The sequence below is a fragment of the Nasonia vitripennis genome, chromosome 4 (assembly GCF_009193385.2).
Source record: "Nasonia vitripennis strain AsymCx chromosome 4, Nvit_psr_1.1, whole genome shotgun sequence".
Classification (NCBI taxonomy): Eukaryota; Metazoa; Arthropoda; class Insecta; order Hymenoptera; family Pteromalidae; genus Nasonia; species Nasonia vitripennis.
The window spans coordinates 2,893,340-2,919,438 of NC_045760.1; the positions used below are offsets into that span (position 1 = coordinate 2,893,340).

Sequence of the window (26,099 nt, forward strand, 5' to 3'; positions counted from 1 at the left end):
TATTTCTGGATTAGTCCGGATATTAGGCCCGAGTTTTTAAGACAAATATTGACACGCGTGTTTAGTTTCACAATGCGTGACTTGTTTTGAATCGAATGTATAAAGGCATCGGTGCATAGAAGGGCTCCTGGGTGTATATCAACAAAAATACACAGCCTTCCCGAAAACTTTCTCTCCTCGATGCCGCAGCGTTGGTATACAAACAAACAACATCCCTCTCTCGAGCAAGAGCGGACGGAAAGTTTGTCTCTGCGCCAAGTCCTCCCTCCCCCGCGTGCGGGGCATCGAATCCGGATTCTTCCCGCGCGGCTGCATACCTGCGCGACGGAGAGAAAGAGCGGGAGTCGCGTGGATACGGGGGAGTGCATTGACTCCGACCTCGTGTGATAAACGCGTGAGCTACGGCTGATTATTCCTATATGGCTGTTCGGCACGCGTGTACGCGACTTTTCGGCGCATTCCTTGCGGTAATTCGCGCTTGGGATGATTCGGCGCTGACGCACTCTACGGAGCAAATTGGACGACGATGTCGTTGAGATAATTGGCGGGCGGCGATTCTTTTATTCGGGAAAGAAAGCAGCGACGTAAATAACGAGCGAGAAAAGAGCGTAAACACGCGGGGAGAGAGACTGCGTATAGAGTACACTCACACGTGCATGAATATTCAGCATTGTCTCAAGATGGATTTGTCTCGCAAGCCTCTCTCGACCCTTTTTCCCCTGCCTCGGCCTCCTTGTGCAATTTTTTTAGTCACCCTTTTCGGTGAGAAGAGAGAAAGAAAAAAAAGAACGAGAAGCACGTGTGCGCCATCCCCTAAAACCGAGTGGATATTGGAAATTCAACGAGCCTCGCGTCCTCCGTCGTATCTCCTCGACGAGGTGACACATACACGCTCCATATGCGCGTGCGTGTATTCGTATACCTATACGAGTCTGCACTTCTCGCGACGCAGCAGCGGCAGACTATACAGCCGGACGTGAGCGAGGCCATTTATAGAGCGCGGAAACACGCGCGAATTTGGCTCGCCAGAGATTTCTCGGAAAGCTGATTGAAAGAGCCGCTCGCTTCTGATCTCGGGGGATGTGTGCGGCCGCTGCACGAGTTTACGAGCGCAAAGTACGCGGAGGCTTGTATTTTTGGCCGATGCTCGTGTCTTATGACTCTCGCTCTTTCTCTCTTTCTCTCTTGGATGAAAGCGTCACGCGCGCGGAAGTGGATTGTTGCGAGAGAGGATCCTTGAAAGGCGAGCGGCGATATTACTGGAGATAAAAAATTTACAGCCTCCATTAATTTATCGCGCAGACGACTAGACGAGCTCGGCTTTTGGTTTCGTTTTTTCGTATAAACACTCGTGAAGAATTACACTCGGAGAGATTACATAAACAGCGCCGCGATCTCTCTCTCTCTCTCTCTCTCTCTCGTGTTGCTCTCCGAAGAATAGAAGCTCTCGAGGGGAGATCACATTTCGGCTCGTGTGTGTGTGTGTGTGTGTGTGTATAGGTGACTCCCCGAGTGTGTATAAATTATGCATGTGTTTTCTTTCAGATATGAATTTACATATTAGATAAGATTCCGGCTGCAGCGTTCTTTTTCAATTTGTTTGTCCGCGAGATAAGGAAAATAATTCTCGAGGCGACGAGGCGATCGCCTTCCGGATGTCCAACTCGTCGATCCGACGTCGTCAGCGAAAAAAAGCCTGAAACAGAACCCTAGCTCCCAGTGCAGCGTACATTCGGAGCATCAAAAAATTTACAGCTCTTTAAAAATTCCTTATCGTCTCTGGGAAGCGATCCCGCGCGTTTTTCGTCTCTCTGTGCGTCTGCGCCGTCCTTGTTTCCTTTATCTTCGCCGGCGGACTCTTTATCTTGCTTTAATTGCCGCGCGCGCGAGAGAGAGAGAGAGAGAGAGAGAGAGAGAGAGAGAGGGCCGAGTGGAGAGGAGATACGCGATGCGCGCGGAGCTATATCCTCCGCTGCCGGCTCACATCCGGTCTTATACTCGCTTCAACTGCTACGTATATTTATGCGCGTGTGTGTCGGTGTGAGCGTCGCATCATCGCTTCCCTCTCGTGTATAAGTAGTGTGCTATGCGCGACGGTGACCCTGAGACTCAGCCGATGCGAAAATCCGTCCTCTTTTTAGCTGACGTCGTCGAAGCGGATTTCAGCCGTTTTCGAAGAGAATTTCGCCGAGTGGAACACGTCGACTGTTGCTTGTACATTACACGAGAGAGCTAACGATTCGAAATTACGCGTATAAACTTCACGCGCTATTGCTCTAATGCACTTGTCGCCGGACTTTCTCGTCGACTGCATGCAGTTGTCATCGTTAGCATAACCATCTCCCCCCCCCCCCCCCCCCCCCCGCCCCTCTCACTATTCCAATTGCAGCTTGTACGCGTGCACGTCTATCTGCGCTCTCTCACTCGTGACGCCGTTGCTGCTGCTGCTGCTGCACGGAAATTAAGAAATCATCGAAAACACGCGATTTCCGATCGGCCGAGCGGAAATTGCTTCTTAAAAATGCAGATAGGAAGAGAGAGAGGGCACCGGATGCTCCGATTGACCTCCGAGATTCGTTGCACGGACGTTGTGTGTATAGTACAGACCCTTTTCGAGGATCCTTCTCCGCCTATGTGCATGCGATGGACGCGCGTACGTGCTAATCTTGTCGGAGGCCTGCGAGGAATTCTTCAATTGACGGTCAGAGTGCTCGATGGGCTTGGAGGTATTATCGGAGATTCGGAGAGATAATTTGGGGATGGGGCTGAACGGATAGAGGCTTGCCGTCGGGTTTGATGGAAGTGAATGATTGTTTTTGGTCGAAGTCGATCCAGAAGAATCATCGTTTTCATCGAAATTGGCCATAAGACTAGACTGTGTTTACCCATGAAGTTTGTATTGGTGGAACCGTTAAGAGAAACCTGTAACGACTATCGACCAGATTTGGCAAGTAGAGGGGTAAATGTTAAGGTACTGTCACGGGTAGCATTACCGCAAAATGCTATAAAAGCGCGAACTCAGTAAGCAAAATCCCTCAGTGTTATTGTCTCCTCAGTCGACACAACACCGACTCGACGCCAGCAGTTAACCAAGTCCTGCCAAGTCAATTAGTAAACAATCCAGTTCGGTCAAGCTACCGGTAAGATCGTTGCTCCGTTTAAGTCAATTTTAAACTTCATCACTCGTCGCAATGGAAGAAATGGCCGAACTCGCCGTCGCCACGTCAAGTGCCGTCCGTGCCTTGACCCTGGAGTACAAGAAGTTGCAAGAGGAGCCAGTGGAAGGTTTCCGCGTTAAGCTCGTCGATGACAGCAACATGTTTGAGTGGGAAGTGTCGATCTTCGGCCCGCCCGATACCATCTACCAGGGCGGCTATTTCAAGGCCAGGATGCTTTTCCCGATTGATTATCCCTACAGTCCGCCGAGTCTTCACTTCACCAGCAAATTCCTGCACCCGAACGTCTTCGTGGACGGCAGACTCTGCATCTCGATTCTGCATCCGCCGATCAACGATCCCTCGAGCGGTGAATCGGCTTCCGAGCGTTGGACTCCAGCTCGAAGTGTCAGAACAGTCTTGCTGTCCGTCATCTCTCTAATGAACGAGCCAAACGTATCGAGCCCGGCAAACGTCGACGCTTCGGTCATGTACAGACGCTGGAAGCAAGGCGGCGACGACCAGTACGCCAAGATCGTGAAGAGTCAAGTACAGGCGTCTAAGGCCGAAGCTGAGAAGGAAGGTGTCGTAGTGCCCTTGACCATCGAAGACTACTGCAACGAGGTGAAAGATAAGATCAAGAAAAAGGACGAGGTCGATGATTGCATCGATTTCTACGACTTTAATAATTACGACAATGACTACGACGATGACGACGATGAAGATGATTATAAGTGCTCGGAGGAGGGCAACGAAGATGGCGAAGATGATGAATAACGCTTCTGCCAACCACACTGATAGCTGCTACCAGAGCGATTAGTATGCAAAAGTGCGAATCGAACCTTCTTAGCTGATCTTGTTCGATTAGCTCGTAATGCTGACGACATCAAAATTACGTAAGAAGCATGCAAAATAGTTCGACGTAAGCAGTGTATCACAGAACCAGAATAAAAAATATTGCAAAAACGTAGGAAAAATCTTCTTAATTATACTTTTCCCCTCCTACTCTCGCATGCACTCGAATATTTTTTCATCTCACCTTACGCGTCCTCTGTAAATCCCGCTGACTTTTTACACGCTCCCGTAACCGAGCAACGCGATACGCCCACGCCGCTCGGTACTTCAACTAATTAAAAGGCACAAAACACACGCATAGCGCGCGCGCCTGTCGTCGCAACAATGCGCAAAGAAAAAAAAACGATGAAATCTCTCTCCTCTTCGACCTGCTTCTATTACACAGGCCGTGTGATGTCACTCGATCCTCCGCACACAATCTTCCTTCCCGGTATTAATGCGCGCGCGCAGCTTGCGAGAAAGCGTTCGACGCAATTTCCGGCGCGCCGAAAAAAAGAAAATAACAATAATAAATCCCTCGCTCGCGTCGAGTGAAAGCATCGGAGGAGGAGGAGGAGGGTATGTAACTTTGCTATTGTATATTACTCTGCCCGGGAGGGCTTAGGGCCTCTTTGGGCTCGTCGTCCCGCATCCTCTTCTTGCCGGCCGGCCCGGTATATTGTTCCTATACACATACACATAGCTGTATAGGTGAGCCGTATACTCTCCTTCTCGAGAAGCGGAGCACAAAGGATGCAACGCGAGAGCGCATTCCTTGCTGCGGCTCCTGTGCTCCTGTTGCTGCTGACGCCGGCGTGTGCGTGCAACTACTCGCGCACTTCTGCGCACGTGTGTGTGTGCCTGTGTGCGCGTGTATACCCTACGGGGAAACAGAGCGGCAGCGCTTTTCTGTCTTCGCTCTTTGTACACCTTTACTCTCTAGATTCAAGGGCGAATTTTCTTTCAGCCTCGCGATGACCACGAAATATTCCGCGATGTACTTTGCCAAAGTATACGATCCATAATTTGATCAGCGTAAAAAGCTGGAATAGCCCCGCCGGCGTTACTCAGCTTCCGGCAAAAACTCCAGCCCCCCGTGATGTATATACGCGGAGAGAGAGATAGAGAGAGAGAGAGCGGTTTAATGGAATGAGTTTGGGGGATAGCAGCGCATTCCTATATAAATTTTCACGGCGCGCCTTGATTATGCCTGCGGCTAAGGATTCGCGCGAAAAAGGCTGTGTATACGGATAAAATCGTGTTTCAAATATTAAACATAGAGTCGCGTCGATCCATCGAATTCAATTACAGTTGGCGTATATCTCTTCCTCCTGGCTCTCGAAGCCGTTAACGAGAGGAAGAAAAAGAGGCGGAGCCGTGTGCGCGACATCAGTATACGGAGTTAACGTTACTCAAGAGAGAGAAAGATAGACACGCAACTTCCGAGACGAAATAAAACGAGCCGAACGTCTCAATGCATTTTCAATTTCCTGCCACCAGGAGTTTAGCTCGTTGAAGAGAGAGAGAGAGAGAAGATATAGACTCGCGGCTCGTTTAGAGACGTTTTCCCACGTGTGACGCCGCCGCCGCCGCGATGGGCACTTTATTACGGAGAGGAGACTCGCCGGGGCAAATAGGTTCGCGGTCTGCTTATCCGCAGTTTGCCTCGACGCGATTCGCTCTTTCTGGAATAGAACTGTATTTTTTACCATTACGCCACAGTCGAAAAGGTAATTCCTCGCATCCAGCATTCTCATCAGCAGAGCGAATCTCGACAGACACATCCCGCGCGCAGACATTTCGAAACGTCCGCGTCTTCCCGTTGCGCCTCTCCTATTTAACATTCAGTAAACCCATACCTATATGCTGCATCAACTCCCAAGCTCGTTTCGATCCTCCTACTACTATATGTGTATACCTCCTTCAAAAACGATACGGCTCGTCGCTCTCTCACGAGGCGCGCGTTCGCGCCGTGATGCACAAACCAGCACGTGCACACACACACACACACACACACGTTTATGGCGTGTGCGCGGCTAACTGTAAAGCGCCTACTCCGTCGCCTCTTCGAACTTCTTTTCTCTCTTTCTCTCCCGAGCTCTGTGTGTATAGGTCTCTCTCTCTCTCTCTCTCTCTCTCTCTCTCTCTCTCTCTCTCTCTCTCTCTCTCTCTCTCTCTCTCTCTCTCTCTGGCACAGTCGAGGGAGAGGAAACGTCACCTGGTATACAGGCTGCATCGTTTTCCTTTCATAGGCGAACGCATCGCGCCTTGATCAGCAGCGAGGAACAAAGGAGAGTCCGGCTATTATATAGCAGTCGCGAGCGTAGCTGGCTGTTGGCTGAATTTTCTGGATTGACTGGCTGCGGAGATGATGATGATGATGATGATGATGATGATCATTATTGCGCACTCGTTTTGCGGATTGTCGATGCGGTCGCGTGCGGGGCTGCTTAGCGGTCGCGAGGTGATGGATCTATCTCTCTCTCTCTCTCTCTCTCTCTCTCTCTCTCTCTCTCTCTCTCTCTCTCTCTCTCTCTCTCCGAGTAGTGTCTTCGGAACTCCTTTGTTTTCTAGGCTCGTTAGGTAACGAGCTTTCGACTCGATCGGCCTTAAAGGAGTCCACGTGCAAAATTCGCGAGAAAAATCAGGGTCAGCAGATGCGTGCAATATATGCAAACGACGATAATCGCGAGTATTGGGTCAGTGGCGCCGCGAGATATCTCTCGCTGCAGGAGCAGGAGAAGAGCTGCTGCAGTGTCGAGCAAAAAGGAGGAATCGCCCCAGAGAGGAAAGCCTGCTTGGGTTAGGCCGCGGCGGCGAATGCCCAAGTAACGGCACCTCGTCGTGTCCTGCCTCTCTCTCTCTCTCTCTCTCTCTCTTTTGCTCGAGCTTTGTGTGTTAGCTTCTCCTCCTCCTTCACCTCCGCTTCTTCTTGTGTGCAGAGAGTGGACGGTCGGTTGCAGGGACGTTTCGAGACCGGGAATATATCCACTGGCTTCCGGACGGTCGGAGCTTCTCTCGATTTTTTTCTTACTTACAACTGACGTGTATAAGAGAGATCGCTAGATCGATGCAGTAATTTTTTTCGATGATCATAAGGTAAAAATACAAGCGACGCGCGAGTCTTGTTTGGACAGGATCGCGCTTGGAAGTATATATATAGGACAATGCAATTATGAGGAATAACTTGTGACATCAGTCCCTCGACCGCGCTAATATAATGACGTCAGCTCGCGTGGATTTCTAATCGCGCGCGCGTATGGTTGCTTCAATAAAAGAGGGGTGTCATCAAGTGACTCCATCGCCTTTTGTATGCGCGTTGCGCTTGCGATTTATCGAGAAAATCGACTCGATGTTATTATTTATAACAGCCGCGCATGGCTTTCCGCTTCTTACTCATCGGCTGCATAAATCAACTCGCGCTGACGTCGAATAAAAAAACTATAGACGAATCGATATCTCGCCGTTGATGAAAAAAAAGTGAAGAATAGCGCGTAAATCACATTAACTCTCTCGCAAACCGTTTATGAAAAAGAAAAAAAAACACACAGCGGGGGAGGCGCGGCCGCTAAGAAAACTACTCGGCGTATGCCACAACGCTGGTACACACACTCTTGCCTCGCTCTGTGATCCTAATCCCTGAATCACAGTCGCGACGACGACGATGACGAAGTCGTACATGAGCAAGCCGGCTGCTGCATGCTTTCTGGGTCACGTGTGGCTCTCGGGACACACTCGACTGCCTATACACCAACACACTGCACACGCGCGCTGCGAGTATAAAGTCTCTGTATACCGAGAGAGGCCGGCGAATGTTCCCCGAGACTTTTCCTCCGCGGGCAGTCGACTCGGCTCTGCGCTTTATCTTAGGCTGCGCGAGTTACGTAGTTGGATTATGTTGATGAATATTTATTAAGGGAGCTATGGGTGGGGTGAGAGGAGAATGGCTGATTTCGTTGCGGAGTGGGATTTGCCGGCAGGGGATATATCGGGATCGAATTGAGATATTGCTTCAGCGCCGGTGTGCGCGTATACCGTGATGATAAGTTGGAAAGTGATTTGGATGCCTTTGTTTGTGATAAGCGACGGTAAAGCGGGATGTATAAGCTACCAGAAGGCATCGAGAGCCCCCGGCAAGGCTCCTCCTCCTAATTAGAAGAAAAACACGCTGCTCAGTCTCTCTCACTAGTATAATAATATATAGTATGCACTCCGTGGTTAAAAGAAGTCGGCCGACTAAATAAATCCCAGACAAGCGTCTCCGATCGAATGATCATCATCAGCGCGAACTCGAGAGAGGAAATATTCAATATGAAAAGTGTATAATACGCACATCCGCGGAGAGTTTGCGCTCATAACCAGGCGGAAACGAGCCGCGGCTCGTTTCGCTCGGGCTCGCACGAGTAGTGGCCACCGCCGCCGCCGCCGCCGCTGCTGCTGCTGTTCGAAGGACCGAGATTCCGGTGCTATATGCCATAGTCGAGTGAATGGCCCGTGGTGTATGGCCTGGGCTCTTTCGTTGCCTGCCTTTGTTAGACGTGTGCATGTATACGCTGCTGCTACTTTTGACGGCAACGCACCTGCGCGCGCGCGCGCGCGAGAGAGAGAGAGAGAGAGAGAGAGAGAGAGAGAGAGAGAGAGAGAGAGGGATTTCGTGCGTGTGTGGCTTTGGTCTGTGTGATGGGAATGGCGAACGTTTTTGGAGAGCTTTTGCAATTTTTTAACGCTCTTTTCTTTCTTTCTGTTACAGGTGAGTTGAGCCAGTGTATACTTTTCTCCTTCGCTGATTTGTGAGTATAAATACGAATCTCGTTGATTGAGACACCTTCGAAATAGCTTCTTTTTCATGCACAGAAGAAATCCAAAACACGTACATGGAGAGACTCTGCATGTGCGCCCGACTTGACCCCGTTTTTTCCTATGTAACACAATATAGGTATAGCTTAGAGAGAGAGATAGAGAGAGAGAGAGAGAGAGAGAGAGAGAGAGAGAGAGAGAGAGAGAGAGAGTCTTAATTTTGGTAGCCGGCACGGTTTTACGGTTCAAATAACGATGTAATTCGTATTATGCTTAGCTCCCGGCTGCTCTCGCGCGTACAACACAATGCAAACCGGATTTTCCAGTTATTGCCACCACGACGCGAGCAGAGAGCCGCGTAAGTACAGTCGCTCGCTCTGCGGAAATAAGTTTGCCCATTTTCTCCCGCTCGACACAACACAACACAGAACTTTTACCTATATTACCTGCGTGTGCTGCAGGGGACCATTGTTCCCGCGCGATAAATATTCGATTTTATTGCTCGTTCGGGCTAATTTTACGTTTGTTTATTGTGCGCGCTCGGTATCTCGGAAGCGTTATATTTAGAAACCATAACAGTCCAACGAGAAAGTGAGAATCGGCAATTTTCCTCCTTTATACACGAGTAATAGTGCAAGCTTATTCGCGCGATAATTTATCTTCCGATTGTATATAGCGCGCAAGGGTTGGGACGGATTCCGCGCGCTTATACAACCATATTCATCGGAGCCGAGCTCGCGGGGATATCGATGGAGAGAGGCAAGTGTACAAACAATGAGAAATTGTACTTGCTAAGTAAGATGATAAGGAGTTCCCGTGGCCGGAAACGACCACCCTCCAAGTGAATTTCACCTGAATGATTCATCAGCCGCGCTTATAATACTCGGCAGCTATTACGACGTCGCTTTCCATCTCTATCCATGATTACAATTAACGTTTCGCCGCCGATTAATTCCGATAAAAACAATCCCCAGAGGCTGAAAGCCTCTCAATCGTCGCAAAGCTCGTCGGATACACCTGTGCGCGGATCGCACGCGAGCGCCAGCCACTCATGCATTACACATCGCAGGAGAGAGCAATCCCTCGGAGCACGCGACATACGGCCGACTGGTACCAATTCGTGCCCGCCTGCCTAGGTCCCGATCCATAAATCCCCGAAAGCTCTCGCCTCGTGCGGCTTCGCACACAGCGCGGAAGAATCGATAGCAGAAGAAACCAACTCGATCTCAATGCCGCGCGCCTTATAAAACGTATAGAAACGAGAGACGTAGTCAATCGCATTGACGGCGGCGGGCTAATCGCTTAAAATTGTTTGCAGTCCCGGAGGTGCTTCCCTCTCTCTCTCTCTCTCTTCGGCATCGAGCGGGCTTCAGCTGCTCCGGATCGTCGAGAGAGGTAATTGGCACGCAGGTGCGTACACTGCTCGCCTTTTCTCTCGTTCCCCTTGTAGAGCGCGCGCAGGTAGGCAGTCGAGATTCTCTTTCGGGCTTTTAAAACGATCGTGCGGGCTTCGTGATTTTTCGGTGCGATGCATTTTCGAGGCATCGGTTCCCACAGGCTTTTCTTCGCCGCGGCGTGCAGCTGGCCCGAGGAGCAGCCTTGGTTTTTTTTTTCTCTCTCTCTCCACGTGTTGACGCGTTGGCTCGTCGTTTTGAAAATCCTTCGCGATTCTAATTAAGCGTTTACGCTTCCTCTTCGAATCCACGGGATACGCACACGGAGCTGCCAATGAGCTAGTGGTGACTCGTTTACAGATGCGATCAATTGACACGGCTCCGTTAAGCGGAGACGAAAGGCGCAGGAGTAAACACAAATGCATCGGCGCTGCAGCTTTCGCAACGACATTGGCATTGCTCGCTCGTGGATCGTCGTTGCGAAATCAAAGGATAGAGAGAGAGAGAGAGAGAGCCTCGTTCCACACAGATTTGCGTTTCATTGATCGCGTTCTATTCAGTCGGCGGTTTCATTCACTGCACGGGGCGTTTTGTTTTCGGCTCGGAGCTTGACGTAATTACGGCTCCTGTTGTAGTGTAGCGATCGATGACCGAGCAGTGCGCTCGTATTGTGTGATAAAATTGTAATTCATGGGACATCCGTCTCTCTCGTGTACTCTTTGAATTATTTCTCGCTATTCTCGATTTTTCGTATCACCGCCGAGAGATATTCCATTGTTTTCACATTTGGCAGCTTTTATCATCGCGATATCGCAGATATACGCATCGACGGCTCGCGAGTTTTTTCATTCATAGAGCGAAATGACATTGAATCGTCCGAGAGTGTCGTAAAGGCAGCATCGCTATTCATTTATACCGCCGCGGCCGCGTGAATGACTCACGGCCGGTGTGTAAAATGAATATTTAAACGTCGTCAGGTATATATCCTCTCAGCTCGCTCATGTAACTCGTCGCTCGAGCTAGATCTCGTTCGGCTCTTTGAAAACGCGAGGCGATGAAAAATCAGAAACGCGGAAATCAATGAAACTATACATGTAACGCGTGTGAACACAATGAAAAGTCTGCGAGAGTAGTATGAGTCAGACGAGTGTCACCTGTTTCATCGATAGCTTCCATCGAGTGCGTGCGCTTTGCGATCACCTTGGAGTTTCCACACACGCGATAAGATATTATAAGCCGCCTCGTTATCGATGTATCGCCCATTCTGGAATAGGAGACAAGAATCCGTTCATTCAAAAACATATTATTGCTCTCTCAAAAGTTCCCGCGAGAATCTCGGAATAACAACCTGGATATTCCCCGGAGACACAGTCTCGAGTGAAAGCTGCAGAGCGAGTTCCGATAAGGTATATATTTGTGTGCCGCGATCCCCTCGGAATCTAATTACACACGGCAGCTGCGCTGATTCTCTTGTACGAGGCAAGTCGTCGGGGGAACGACGCAGTGGTATGATGCAATTTGGGTATTAGTGTGTATATCTAACAGACGCAAATTTTACGCGCGACCGAAGCGTCATTCTCGTTCCACTTATAATTCTTCTCGAAAATCCGCAGCAAAGCATCTCTGCAGCGAGACACACATATTTCCGCAGGCTTTCGCCTCGGGAAAGCTCTTCATTAGCATCGCTTGAAATTCCTCTGAGAGCCAAGCTAGGCATCCTCCCTCCTCGTAAAATTGACGATCCTCTCGCGAAAGAATTCCATGCATCACAAGTATACGGCACTGCTCGAAGCAGACAATAAAAGTCAGAGGCAGCGAGCCTGCGAAATTGGGCATATCCTCGGAGTTCCGCGCGTGCGCGCCTTGCGCTATCATCGGCTTTTCAAGATAGCCGGCCGTGATAAGCTCCTTTTTCCGCGGACGACGTCGAGCGGAAGACACAGCACGTTGCATACGATGACTCGTGCGGCTGCGGTTACTGTGTCGTCTTTGCGCAACGTCGACACTCGCATATGCGATTCCTTTTTTCTTCTTCTTCTTCTTCTCGAGAAGCTTCTCGCCGTCGCGGAAATATGCAAAAGGTGAAATAAAAGCCAGCCAACCGTAGGAATGTTAAACTCCGATTCTGGCTCAATTTGCCTTGCACGCGCGCTGCGGTAGTCACGAATGCGTCGGAGGAGTTGCGGATCAGTGGGTCGAGAGCCTCTTACGCTCATCCCCACTGCGCTGGGGGGACCTGTTTTGCTCGAGCCACTTCTCGGTGTGTGTGTGTGCCCGAGGCGGGCGGAGATAACGCAGTCTCTGCGGACTTCGATCTTTGTCGGGGGATCCGTACGATTACGCTGCGTGCTGCAGCGGTGATAATTGGAGGAAGAGGGAAAGAAAGAGCTAAACTTAACCCGCAGTGTGGATTGGCCGTGTCAAGTTCGTACAATACGTCAGCCTCGCCGTGTACGTGCAAAAAGTGTACGTGCGCGGAAGAAAAAGAGGAAAAGGGAGATGAATGAAGAGAAAGGCTATAAAAAGTACACGACGCTGCAGTGGAAGAAAAGGCAGCTTGAAGAGTCTCCTTAGCCGTGGGAGAGTACCGCGGGCTAACTCGCGCAAGGTTACGGCGAGGAAGTCGCCTGAAAAATAGCTGCTGCTGTTCTGTATCGGCCGCTCGCGATTTCTCGGGGAAAAAGCGCTCGTTCTGCGTGCGCTGATTATTAAAGCCTCGAGGCTGTCCAGACGGGTTATTCCTACTACGACTTCTCCTTTTTCTCGGGCTGTGTTATTTTTGCGCGCAGAGGAGGGAGCGACTAGATCGCTGCTGCTGCTACTGTTTTGCGGGCTGCTTTATTTTTTCTCTCCCTCTCTTGGCTCGGAAGGGTATAAGAGAACGATTAAAGCAATTTTCAGGAGAGATGTTGCTGCCGCTTCGGTTATTATGTGGGAGTGGCGCGTCTCGAGTTTTTTCGAGGCCGCTGCTGCTGTTGTTGTTCTTTGTATACTCTTGGCAAGAATCATTGATTCCGCTCCGTACTAGGAATCACATTCGGAGCTTCTTCCATCGTAAAACATCCCATAACGCTTCAAAGCAGTCCCTTACGCTCGCACAATTATTAACACTTTGTTACGGCTCGTCCCAAGATTTACTATCCCCCCCCGCGTTTCATCGTCAAACCAAATTGAGATTTACGGCGCTTCTCTAATTGCATCTGGCGTCAGCAGAACGCTACGCTCCATTGTATTAAAAACCATTACGCTTCGCTTATACACTTACCCATAGTTCCATCCAATTATCGCTCCTCTATGTACATCAGAGGACGACGAGGTACGAGAGTGAAAGAGAGAAAAAAGCAGCCAAAGTGCGGAAATCCATATAAACGTCGCGTAAATCACCAGACGCACTCCCGACGGTGAAATGGAATCGCTGTGCTTTCGCACGTTGCGTCAACCGGATACATACTCGCGAAGCTATGGCATAGGATGCGCGGACGCGAATTAGCCGCAATTTGCAATACCACGGCTGCGCCGCACGCGGCTCTTCGGTCTATTATCCCCCTGTGTAGTCGTAACTCTGCTTATGCCGAGCTTATCGTTACACAGCGGTGTATATAGTGCTCCGAAGCTCGAAAAATTGAAAAAATAAAGAGGTTTCTAGAAAACCACACCCACGCCGTAAAACCATTCCTAGCTCCGTTGCGAAAAGCAAGGAAGATAAAAAAAAAAGGGCCGCGCGCGTGAGTGACGGGTCAAGGAGGAACTTCCGGTCCCAGGGTCGCGTTCTCTTACGCGAGAGCGCCAACCGCACAGCAGCGCGCGCTTATTTCTCATCGCTGCACATTTTTTTCTTCCGGCACACACGCACACGCGGCACCAGATGACGCCGAAAGGCACCGACGACAAGCCGAGAGCCGAGAGAGAGAGAGAGAGAGAGAGAGAAAAAGTCGCTGCGCGGCGAATCCGTGGAATGCGAGAGAGCAGAGATCGGCTGCACCTCTCGATTTTAGGAGCGAGGGACGACGCCAGATGCGCGAGCGCGCGACACCTTACGCGGGTGCTCGTAAAAGCCGAGCAGTAAACGTCGGGTTTACCGATTTTATGAGCTCGTCGCGGGCGAAAATACGCTGTTTGCTTTTCATTAACTTTGGAAATTTTGACGATGCCGGCTGCTCTCGCTTCTCGCTGTGTCCTTTCACACACACAGCGGAAGCTTGGAATATATTTTTTGAAGATAAAAAAAAATTCATCGGGAGCGACGTATCGGCTTTGAACGAGAAAGCGCCTCCCTAATTACGCTCTAATTAACCCGGAAATACGCGGATCGCTTCGAGTGTCTAGCACAGAGAGAGAGAGAGAGAGAGAGAGAGAGAGAGAGAGAGAGAGAGAGAGAGAGCACGTGACGCGGAACGGGCAGCTCCTCCTCGCGTCGAGCGCACTCTACTTAACCTCGACCCTCTCGTCAGTGTCTCCTCTCGCTCTCGTGCTCGTCCCTCGCTTTGTATAGTCGAGAGAGAAAAGGTGATACCCCTCATTGTATTCAAATGGTCGCCGCGGACTGTAGAATACAGCGGCTGCAAGTGCGGCAACGTGACGGAAAATACCGATGTCGAGTTAGTCTTTCGACATTCCTCGGCGAACTGGCGTTTCCTTGTAAGGTTTTTCGCCGCTGCTGCTGCTGCTACTTCTTTGCATGCAAGTCTCCGTCCGCTGCGTTGCTGTGTTATACCGATGGCGGTGTGAGAACCGAGGGGGAAGCGGCTTGATTATGCAATTAATTGCGTTTATGCTAATGGTTAAGCGAGGCCTTTTTGTTCTTTTGGCTGCGGTTCGCTTGATGGCTATTACAGAGCTCTCTCTCTCTCTCTCTCTCTCTCTCTCTCTCTCTCTCTCTCTCTCTCTCTCTTGAGTTAATTCGTAGCAGAAGGTTCGCGTATTAGGGAGCGCAGGACTTTTGTGCCGTCGGTTTAATTGAAGACGTCGTTATATTTTGACGCGCATTGTCATAATTGTCCGGTCATGAGCGAAACTAATTGAGAGAGGAAGCAGTTTGTGCGCGCCGCTATAGACTCGAACGATACATACCTTGTTGTATAGGCTAATTTAATTACCGACGATTGATGTGCAACAGCTGGCGCAAACTCTTTTCAAGAGTGCGCGCGTTCATTGATAAAGTTAATGGCTCTCTCTCTCTCTCTCTCTCTCTCTCTCTCTCTCTCGCATTACGTATGCGCCGCCAGCAGGCGCACGTCGATTCGGAGTCATCATTCAACGAAATTTACCGAATATTACACTTATACAATAGCGAACTCGTAAAAGCTAGTACCAATAAACCAGCATAGCCGCACCTGTACGCGCACGTCGGCTAATTGCGCGTCGTTTGTATCCTACTCGCTCTGTCTCATCCCCGAGAGGCATTTGTACACATTCGCTCTCGCGGAAGCTTCTTCTTTTTCCTCCACAGCAGCAGCGGCAGCAACTAAACGCAGCTCCAGTGCCGTTAGTCGAGCGCTGCGCGATGAGCAGCAACAGCTGCCTACTGAACTCGCGAGAGCTGCGCTTTTCTCAGCGCTATAGAAAACAATGGCCCGGAGAGCCGCCGTGACTCTCGTAAAGCCCAGAGAGAAGAGGAGGGAATATATATGCTTCGTTGCTGCTCCTCCTACTCATCCTCGGCCGCTTCTTCCGCTTTTGACGCGCGCGTGTGTGTGTGTGTGTGTGCTGCTGCTGTTCCTCCGCGGGTGATTATATCCTGCGTGTAGAGGCTATTAATGAAAAAAATTGCCGTAACTGTGTTTACGCCTGTAAAAAAAAAGAAAGAATTCATTTGATATTCGATGGAAATCCAATAAAGCAGAATAGCGGAACGAGCGCGGAAGCATATGACCAAGTTTCTCCTGCTGGCATGTATAAAAAGTCGCGTACGCGTACTTTTTCCCTTCCCACGTTTCACCTCTCTCTGCGAGTGGCTCGTATATATCTTGTGGCGCGTCACGGTGTGCGACTTTAGGCGCCGAGCTTTCAACTTTTTAAACGTATTCATTGAATATACCGGCCCCTCTCGTGTAATCACTTTTGGAGCGAGTTTAATGGGCTCTGAAATTCTAACTGTGCTACGTTATAACTTGTATAAATTGAAATTGTTGCTTAGAGTGGTAGGGAAAAGGTGTAAACAAAATCGATCCGCAAAAATTGAACGTGTCAAAGCAACAAATTCCCGGCTCGCAAGGCAGTGTCATTCCAAGAGCTAATTGAAAAGAGCTGCCTCCTCGCATTACAATACAAAGCCTTATTAATTCGCCGTTTCTTCCTCCCCTCGTGTGTGCGTGTGTACTGTGCATCGACTTCAAGAGCGACGAGACGCATAAGTACACTGAGAGACGTCTCTCGACGTGACTGATGAACTCCTCGTGTTCTCTCAACGCTGATGCTCTTCTCTGTTATTCGTCTCTCGGTGCGTCATGTGCGACGAGAGCATATGCAGCGCGTATATTTGTGTCTCTTTGTTTTGTAATCCTAAACTAATGCGCGAATGTGTGCAGCCCACGTTTTTCGTCTCCTCTCTCTCTCTCTCTCTCTCTCTCTCTCTCTCTCTGCGCGCGCATCTTTGTGTTTGCTCTCTTGGGTGTGATATCGCGGGAGTGTGTATAATTGAAATATCGTGTTTTTCCGGTCTTTTTTATAACTCGCGCGAGGCATTGTTACGTTATTCGTGTGCGGGATATGATGAAACGACAATTATCTCGCTTGATTTCGAGATTTGCATATATAACGTTTGACGTGTGGGAAAGGCTGTGCAGAGAGAGAGAGAGAGAGAAATTCAAAAGCGCAGCTATCGATCAATAAATTTGCACAATTATTTTCTAGTTTCGACACATCATTAATCCAAAGATAATAAGACGATCCAGCTCGAAAACAATGAAAACCACCTCGTTCCAGCATCATTTCGATCGCTTCTTTTGAATTTCCTATAACCGGCATGAAAAAGTCGTTGCATGTCGTTTAACTCCGCGCGGCACGGCCATTAAAGGCGCAAAAGTCAATCGTTAATCGTTTCATCGTAAAGCGCAGCAGCAGCAGCAGCAGCAGCGCGGCGGCTTTCTCTCTCCTATACTCGCTCTTGCCTCTTTTCATCGATTAACGAGCGTATAAAGCGAGCTGCGCGCACCCCTTTTTTCCCTCTGACCACGCGCTTAATCGCCCTCGTTGCACCCCCTCGTATGCGCGATCTGCACACGCCAGTGCACTTCAGCCTTCTCTCTTTTTTGTCGCAGTGTACGCGTTCCTTTGTTTTTCTCGGAGAGGCTATTCAACTCGCTCGTTTACCCCACGACGCGAGTGTGATGGATTACGCGAAATTTGAAGCGGCGTGATTTTTTTTTTGTCCTATTGTTTCAAATCGTTCTCGCAGTTGATTTGCTTTCGACTGTGTGATTTACCGCGAGATTGATAGGTTTATGCAACGGACGGCTTTTCATTTGGAAGCTTGTACGTTTACATTCAATTAGAGAGCGAGAGCGTATATAAAATAGCTCTCGATTTTCGCACTTTTCCCCTCGCAATAATCACGGCGAAAGAGGTCCGATTCTCGCTCTTTCTCTCAGAGAAGTACTAACCGGCAGCATATAGCGTCACACATGTGTCGCGTCTAGCGACGCGTGCGATTCCCAGCAGAGGATGACGTCGACGGCCCTGGACCGTGAATGCGAATTCATTAATAAATATGCTAATTGTCCCGCTGCGCCGTATAACGCCGGCATCTGTCGCTCCGGTTTTAATTAAACCGAGCCTCCCATTAGCTTCAACTCTCTCTCCCTCTCTACGATTCGTTTGTGCAACGTTCTGTGTACTCTTAACTTTATGCTTTCTTTGTCCACGTGTGTTATGTGTATACGAAGTTTGGTGTGATATCGCGCGGAATTTCATTATTCGGTGAAATACCGTGAGGGCTTGGTTCTGTGAACGCCTTTTAATTATTGAGGGATGAATGGACCATTTATACACGATTATCGGGATTGTTTACTTCAAATAATTCACTAACGATTCGCTTGTTATTTCTGTTACAGGTAAGTCGGCATCAATTACCTCGCCAGTTCATTATTAACGCGTCACACCGCATAGAGCAGTGGTTATAGCTGTACCGGTAAGTCGAGCGCATTGTCTCGTGAATTATGATAATGCAAAAAGCGCATGAATTATCTCTCTTGGCATTGTCGATCGAATTACCGCAAACACATTATTCCTTGGTCATATTTAGCTCGAAAACCCACCGAAAACTTGACTCGGCCATCTTTGGACGCGAAACCAATATTCAACGAGACGTGTGTGTGTATGTATGTGTGTGTGCGGTCTCTTAGCATTTTTTTCGGGCACATGTGTACAAGTGCGCTCTCAAATTATACGCTACACGGAAAAAGAGAGGAGGACGTAAGACGCGATTGCCAACGAAATGCTCAATTAGTCGGGCTGATTTGTAGTGTGCCGCTAACCAAATAAGTCATAAACCCGAGGAAAATCTATTTCGCGGAACTCAATCAGCATTAGAGTAGTCGAAAAAAAGCTCATTACGGACGCTACCGTTGCGTAAGGCGATTCGCGTGAGTTTGATGAGAGCTGGCGCGTTTTTTTTCCTCCAAAAGCATGAATCATGGCTTCTATCCTGTAACGCAGTGTTTTAACTCGGAAAGATTAAATATTTAAATTCGAGTACACGCAAGCCATTAAAGAAAGGAGCAGCAGCAGCAGCAGCAGACTTCCATATCCTCTCTCGCATCGACTCCCCTATCAAAACTTCCAGCTGCAGCAAATTATTTCCAAGCCCGACGCGTACACATCCGCTACCACTTACTCGCCGCGCAGAGCCAGCGTATACACACACACACACACGCGCGCGCGCACACACATACGCGCGCGTACTGGGCTGCATAGCCGGAGCTTTGTTTAGTCTGACTGTCGCGACTCGGAGCGCCCACGCGAGCCGCCGTGCAGCGAGCGCAAGTATTTTCACCCCGGCGTAAGAGCGGCTCCTCGAAAACCGGTATGACCAGAAAAGTGCGCTGATCCACTGACACACAAATCTCGCGCTGCTGCTGCTGCTGCTACTGACCGCTGATCAATGCCACGTGTGCGATCTCTCACGAGGGACAAGAATATTTCGCTCGTGGACGATGGTGTATGTATGTCTAAATCAAACATTTTTCAAATTCACACACTCGCACCTTTAGTCGGACGACTTCATACCTGAGCGTTAACTCGCGAAAGCTGTAGGGAGAGCATAGTACCTTCATTGTTTCTTATCTGCGAGAACGAGTGGCGGCCTTTTATACGCGCTTGCGCGCGCTGAAAAAGAGAGCAGCGTACGAGCGAAGCAAAACAGAAAAAAATCGCGGTTATCTGCGTCAAAAGGGCGCCGCGCGCGCGCGCGACCAAACTCGAATTCATCTGTTTATTCCGATTTCGGCCCGTTACATCACCTGAATGTGAGCCGTGTGTAAATTCGACTAGAGAATTCTTTTCAGACGATTGCAAATTTTCGGTACGACTAGACTCGCTTGACGCCTTGTATACGTGTGTCTGATTGCGTAAGAGCCTACGATCAACTTTCTACACCGCTGTGCGTACGGATCGAAGAAACAAATTACGCTATGACATATTTGCCAACAGAATCACGCGCAAAGGAGGAAGAACGGAAAAATTTTTCACCGCCGATCGGCTCGCAAGTCCTCTTCTCCTTTCGATTCACGGATTCCGCGGGTCAATATTTGAAGTCGGGGCGTAGCGTGAGAGATAAACCGTTTCTTCATTATCGGCGCTTTATGTTTGCCACGCGGTGTATGAATCGCGCAAAAATTCACGACCGGCTCTCTCTCTCTCTCTCTCACACAGCCGTGATTTTTATTCCCCTCTTCTTCAAACTGCAACGGATAAAAGCGCAACATTGTATTGTAAATAATGGCCGCGATTAAACATTCATTCACAGAGAAGTAAAAAACTGATTAAAATAATAATCCCCGCATCTGAGAAAGTCACAGCAGCAGCGAGTGAACCCACTTACCCACAATCTTTTTGCCCCCTCGTGTGTATAAATCGCACTGTTGTAAGCTCGCACAATCAGCCGTTCGAGTGCATTATGAAAGTATTAACGCGCTCGGCATTAAAATTCACCGGATTTCCGAAGGGAGACGGAGTCGGAGAGTTTCCTCGAGTTTACGCTCGCGTAAAAGGCGTAACTCGCGCGCGAGAGGAGACTTTTCACACGCGCGAGGCTGTGGGAAATTCGAAAAGAGCGCGCGCATCCTTTTAACGACAATGGAATTCGCGCGAGCGCGTTTTTCTCGAGCTTCGATATGAATTGTGCGCTTTGTGTTTATTCTGCGAATTTGCATGTGCGCACGTGCGTGGAATTAAGAGAAAGCTGTGCTCTGGGACGAGAGAAGGAGGACGAATTTTAGGAGCACGTGCTGATAACTCATTGGTTTGTTTGTTGTATATCTGTCGTATGCTTCCTGGCTGTTTTATCGCAATAACAATCGCTCCCAGCGCACACATGGTTATACGTGCTAATTTGCAAATTGTCCGTCGAAGAAAGTCCCAGGTAATTAATTAACGCGGCCATATAATCGCAGTCATCGCCTCGTAGAGAAAGGGTGTTACCACCTACTCTTCGCGAGAAAGCTACGACGAGGCAGAGAGGTGAAAATGTGTAGTCTGCGCGCATATAGAATTGCGATTATGCATACGGGGCGGCGATCGTTAAGATTCTTATTGCTCCAGATGCATATCTCGGCACCGACACATTTGCAAGCGGTATTAGAGCCATCTCAAGTTCAGACGTTCTCTCTGCATTTGCCAGATGCACACTCTGCTGATAAAGTTGTAATGTCATCCATCTTTAAAAAATGCCTCGATAACTTCCTCTCCTTCGCAACAAGAGAAGAATAACCATTCCCGCACTTTCGTCGCCCAGCTCTTCTCTTCCGCGTGTCTTATACGCGCAGCGCGCTCATTAACAGGTCCGCAAATCGATCTCGCCCCGCAGCAGCGCGAAGAGGCGTGTGGTGCGGCGCAACAATGCTTCAGACTTTTTTTGCCGCGCGCGCGCGCATCCTCGTTTCACTCCGCGCTCTCGGAGTGAAAGTTCGCGCGGGAAAATTGATTAGGAGAGGAAGTTGCGATGGTCTAATTAGGGAAGCCGAGTACCCCCGTTTTAGCGCGAGGGATCTGTTTTGTTAGTTTTCTATTTTGTTTTTTTGTTTTTTTTGTAACGTGCGCAGCTTGTACACTTCCGTTAATTAATTTTTCGTTCGGAAACTACGCGTTGAAAATTTAAGAAGATCGCGTACATCTATTTTTCCAAGAGTTAGCCAACGGAGGAACCGATCCAGTTCGAGTAGTTTCGCAATAGGCGGTCAGCTCTCTCGCGAAGCATTATATTCAAACTAGTTTCTACTTCCAGCGAATTACGGCCGCGCAACAGGCCAATTTTTCCTCGGAAATACAGACATAACATACACGTCAAACTACGTTGCTGCTGCTGCTGCTGCACCCAGTCTCCCATAGGAAATCATCACAGCCATTTGTTTATCCAGCGCACACAACCCTTCCTCCTCACAATAGCTTCTCAAGATCCCCCCACAGAGCGAACGACGACGACGTTATGTTATACGAAAAAAAAGCGGGTCAACGAGCCGAGCAGTCCCTCGAGTCCTCTCGTAAAAGGCCCCAGCAGACGGCGATATACTTTGGTCTCCTGCGGCGTGTGTGTGTGAGAGAAAGAGAGAGAGAGAGAGAGAGAGAGAGACAAGAGACGTAAGAGTGGTAGTGTTCCCATAGCGTTTGACTCGGACAAAAACGCCGTATGCATACGCCGAGGCGACCTTCTTACAACGTGTGTGTTTGAATTTTTTCCCTCTCTCGTATGCGTGCGAAGGAATGTGGCGTATATGGGTTTCGTTGTCGGAGAGATGTTCGCGAGGGTATTGTACTATGTATATACGACGCATTGTGTAACGTCGTTATACGGGCTTTTAATTTTCTTTTTCTGCCGAAAGATCGTTAACTCGGCCGTACGACGTTCCGGAGAAAAACTACTGGATACTAAACATTTTATGAGTGACAACACGCGGGGGATGGGAAAGCGAACCGCAAGCTCGAAGCTCGTGATCCAAGCTGTATCGTATCATAGCACAGGGTCAAAAACTCTCTTAATACGTACACACCCGCAACAGTAGATTACTTGGCACGAAAGCTCGTCCTTAATCCACAAAAGACACTTTCTTACACTCGGGTGCCAAGGCGATCTTTACCAGAGCCCCAAAGCCCGTACAAAGCCATATGAATTACGCGGCGCGCGCATAATACGCAAAAGGACAGATCGCCTCGTACACGTAAGCGAAAGTGCCGCTCGAGCTCGGAGAGAATAGTCGAGGCTGGCGCTCGGCCAGATATTATATCCTATGCGCGCGAGCCGAAGAGCGAAGAAAGTTTTAAGGAGAGAGAGAGAGAGAAGTATAAATAATCGAGAAATGCGCGGCGTAGTCTTTCTCTCCAGAAGCCGTCTCGTGTTACGTGCGGAGCTTATAAGTGCAGCGGCGGAAGCTCTTCGAGTTTTGGCAAGAGGACGAGTGTGCGAGCTTTTGAGGTATCGAGACGAAGGAAGTAAAATTTAAATATTCAGGAATGCAAGCGACCGACAGTCGCTTCGTTCTCCGACGATCGACCGTCGGCAGCACAGACGGACGCATTCATCGGGATACGTCAGGAAGCCGTATCTTCTCCAAACAGAATTCGCCGGCCAAATGGAGACGGCCGGAAACGATAAAACGACAATACCATTTATACATGAGAATCAAGGCATCTAACGAAAAAAACTATAATACTCGACATCGGGCGCACGGAATGACAACAATAAAGTCAGCGCTGCTGGCGCTGCTGATGTCCCCTCCACTGCTACACTCCCGCGAAGATCAGGGTCAGCGAGTCCGCTCTCCACGTAATGCTCTACAGTATGTACTATACATGTATATACATCGCGGGCGAGTAAAGGAGATATATCGAAAGAGAGAGAGAGAGAGAGAGAGGGAAGGTGTGTACGATCATCCTGTGCCGCCGCGCCCCGCACACCTGTGGATCTCCGCGACGAGTAGTATAGTAGTATACTACTACGTGTTGCAAACCAGTTACGCCGTTGAAAAACTCATTGAGGCTCTCTCTCTGCGCTTTGCGCGCGTCGTCGGGTGAATCGAGAACGCGAACGCGTTCGTTGCCTTTCTCGAGAGCGTTTCGCTGATGCGCGTCGAAGGACTTATTTGTAACAGGAGATAATATAATGACATTCTGCATTCAGATGAGAAATATTTGCAAACTAGCGCAGGTTATTGTGTATTGCAGTACAGTTGAAATAGTACGAACCTTCATATAATATATGTTATATTCAATGAATAATTTCTAGGGATAATAAGTATACATCACACACCGGCTGAATTACGCTCTGGTGTGTGGGTTCGATGTCCCCCCCCCCCCCATCCCTGGTACGCGCCTCTTCGTAGAAAAGCGGAAGCACGGCTTTCATGCACTGTACAGTATACACGCGGGCGCGGCTTATTCCACAAGTTTTATAATCCCGCGAGTACGACGACTTTGCGTGATGGATCGGATATATGGACTGTATATGCTTGTTTTATTGACTATACAAGTATTAAGCAATAATCCGATGCGTGAAGAGGCGTAACGACGATTTTTTGTAAAAATGAAAGGGAAGGACACTTTGTTTGATTAAAGGAGGGAAAAAAAGGGTAAAACAACGAAGCATCGACTCAATTAGGTACACATACGCGTAGGCAGGAGGGCAGGGCTCCCTTGCAAATCCTGGTGTGGCCTGATAGCGCTGCTGTTTGTGACATCCTCTCGCTCTCTCCCCTATGTGCTTTATCCTTTTGCTTTGTTTTCTCTCCGCTGCTTCGTTTTTTGCTAGCCTCGAAGCCGACTTATATTCTCGCTAAATGCGCGTGCGTGTCTCGTTGACACATGCACATTCTGCTCTGCTCTCTAAATTATACATTTTCAAAACCAGTTATTATCGACTATCCGAAGCAGCAAGTCGAAAATCAAGCGACAACAGACAAACGTGTCATCGTGCACTATGAGGCTCATCAGCTGAAAAATAATTCCGCTCACACAGCTCTCTCTCTCTCTCTCTCTCTTCGTCCTCGGCCTTCGCGGCTATCCTCCTTTTTCTTCAGCGCGACTCCTCGTCGCCCGTCGAGAATACAAATCAGAAAAGTGCAGAGAACTCGCGCATGTATGAGAAAATTAACTCGTTACGCGAGCATCGGGGGAAGGTCGACTCGCGATTTCTCACGACTATATAGGCGCGTTTCCGTTTTCTCTCCCTCGATGCTGCCACGATGACGACTGAGAGAGGAAAAAACGGGCTATCAATAATTCATGGGCTGCCGCGATTTTTCCGCACACTCGCTGTCATTGTTTCAGCCGTAAGCGATTTTTTTTTCTTTTTCGTTTTCTTGCGCTCTACATATACAGAGAGGCGTGCATAATTAGGTGACGATCGTCCGACAGGAAGTCGCGATTTTCGTTCTGGTATTGTCTCGGTATAAATCGAGGTCGGAGGACCGTTAATGGATACACCGAGCTCGGCGATCGATCGATTCCTTATACGCGACAGAGAGGGTGACATTGCCGCTGGCAGCAGCACCTTACGCTTAATAATAGATTCGCTTTGCGGAACGTAAACAGCGAGTTCGAATATAGGATCTTCCTTATGTGCTTTGCTAATTAAACGCGGCTCGATCCTCCTAACGGTTGCGTCGGATATAAGCCTCGTTACAGTTTTATTTCTTATACTTATTATATTCCGCACTCCAACCAACACAGCGCTCGTCTAACCGTTTCGCGATTCAGCATGTAACAAAACTCCTGCCGAGTCACGTCCTATTACAGAACTCCGCTGCGCGCACTCGAAAATGCATTATAATACGCGACACTGTATTTCCGAATAAAAGCAGTAAATAATAACCGCGCTGAGCATCGACAGTTGATTTCATACCTATACACGGGCTGCAGAAAGAGAGCAGCTATATAACTGTACTTTAATGCAGCTTTTCAGCTCGCTTATGTACGGCGCAAAGTTGTTTAGCGTCTCTCGAGGCGTGTGCATGTGCATCAGCGCTTACGGTAATTAACTATTCTTATTTGGTTTGTTGTTGCGCGCGCGCGAGCTTAAACGCGAAACCCTGATATTATACCAAGTGTACAGGTTTTGAAGTCTCTCTAGCGCACGCGGTTATGGATTCCCTTATACGCAGCCTCTTTCTCTCCCCCTTCGGTTTTTACACTGATAACGCGTTGCCCAATGTCTAATTTACGATTATTGCTGCATGGAACACATATTTATCCGTCGATATCTCTCTCTCTCTCTCTCTCTCTCTCTCTCTCTCTCTCTCTCTCTCTCCGTACGTATCCGCGAGATCTAACACCTGTTGCGTCAAGAGCCGTTAAGACGCGCACGCGCGCATTTAAAAGAGCAGCGCTGCGCGCGTGCGTCTGCTCTCATTAGTCTTAATAAGCGGATCGTACAAGCAGTACGATTTCCCAGCGCATTTCTCTCAATTTTCCACATTGCTGGCGTCGAGAAACCGCGCGGAGACAACGCCACTGCACAAGCCGTGTTCTGGCTTTATCATTAAAGGCTCTTTCTCGCGCGCGCAATTAAAAAGCGGCGCAGCCTTCGCTCTTGCACATGTGCCACACCCGGCGCTGTGTGTAGTAGCGAGCAATAATCATCGGAGGCGCGTGTGTAGCGCGGAAAATCGAAAGAGAGAAAGTACGTGTTGCAGAGGTTGTTATATTATGGGTGGGTATGGTGGGGAGATTTAGCGCGAAATGGAAATTAACGGAACGAAAGCGAAAATCGGGA

The 26,099-nt window shown here is 49.1% G+C and overlaps 2 protein-coding genes across 4 annotated transcripts in view; both read left to right on the top strand.

The window, feature by feature from the left end:
• Positions 1-26,099, top strand: part of LOC100120131 (signal-induced proliferation-associated 1-like protein 1) — a 47,423-nt gene that overhangs the window by 8,112 nt on the left and 13,212 nt on the right. The window contains exon 2 of one of the 3 annotated variants that reach the window (XM_008213157.4): positions 18,232-18,308. The exons of the other annotated variants lie outside the window; for them this stretch is intronic. The gene's annotated coding sequence lies outside the window, so the exon portion shown is untranslated. The remainder of the gene's footprint in view (positions 1-18,231; positions 18,309-26,099) is intronic. 3 annotated transcript variants of the gene reach the window in all.
• On the top strand, positions 3,022-4,125 carry LOC100120157 (ubiquitin-conjugating enzyme E2 R2-like). Its single transcript, XM_032599513.1, has one exon. The coding sequence runs from the start codon at positions 3,192-3,194 to the stop codon at positions 3,930-3,932; it is 741 nt and encodes a 246-aa protein (XP_032455404.1). The 5' UTR covers positions 3,022-3,191; the 3' UTR covers positions 3,933-4,125.

Excerpts from the sequence above, each read along its gene's own strand:
- LOC100120157 (XM_032599513.1), top strand. The coding sequence starts at position 3,192 with ATGGAAGAAATGGCCGAACTCGCCGTCGCCACGTCAAGTGCCGTCCGT.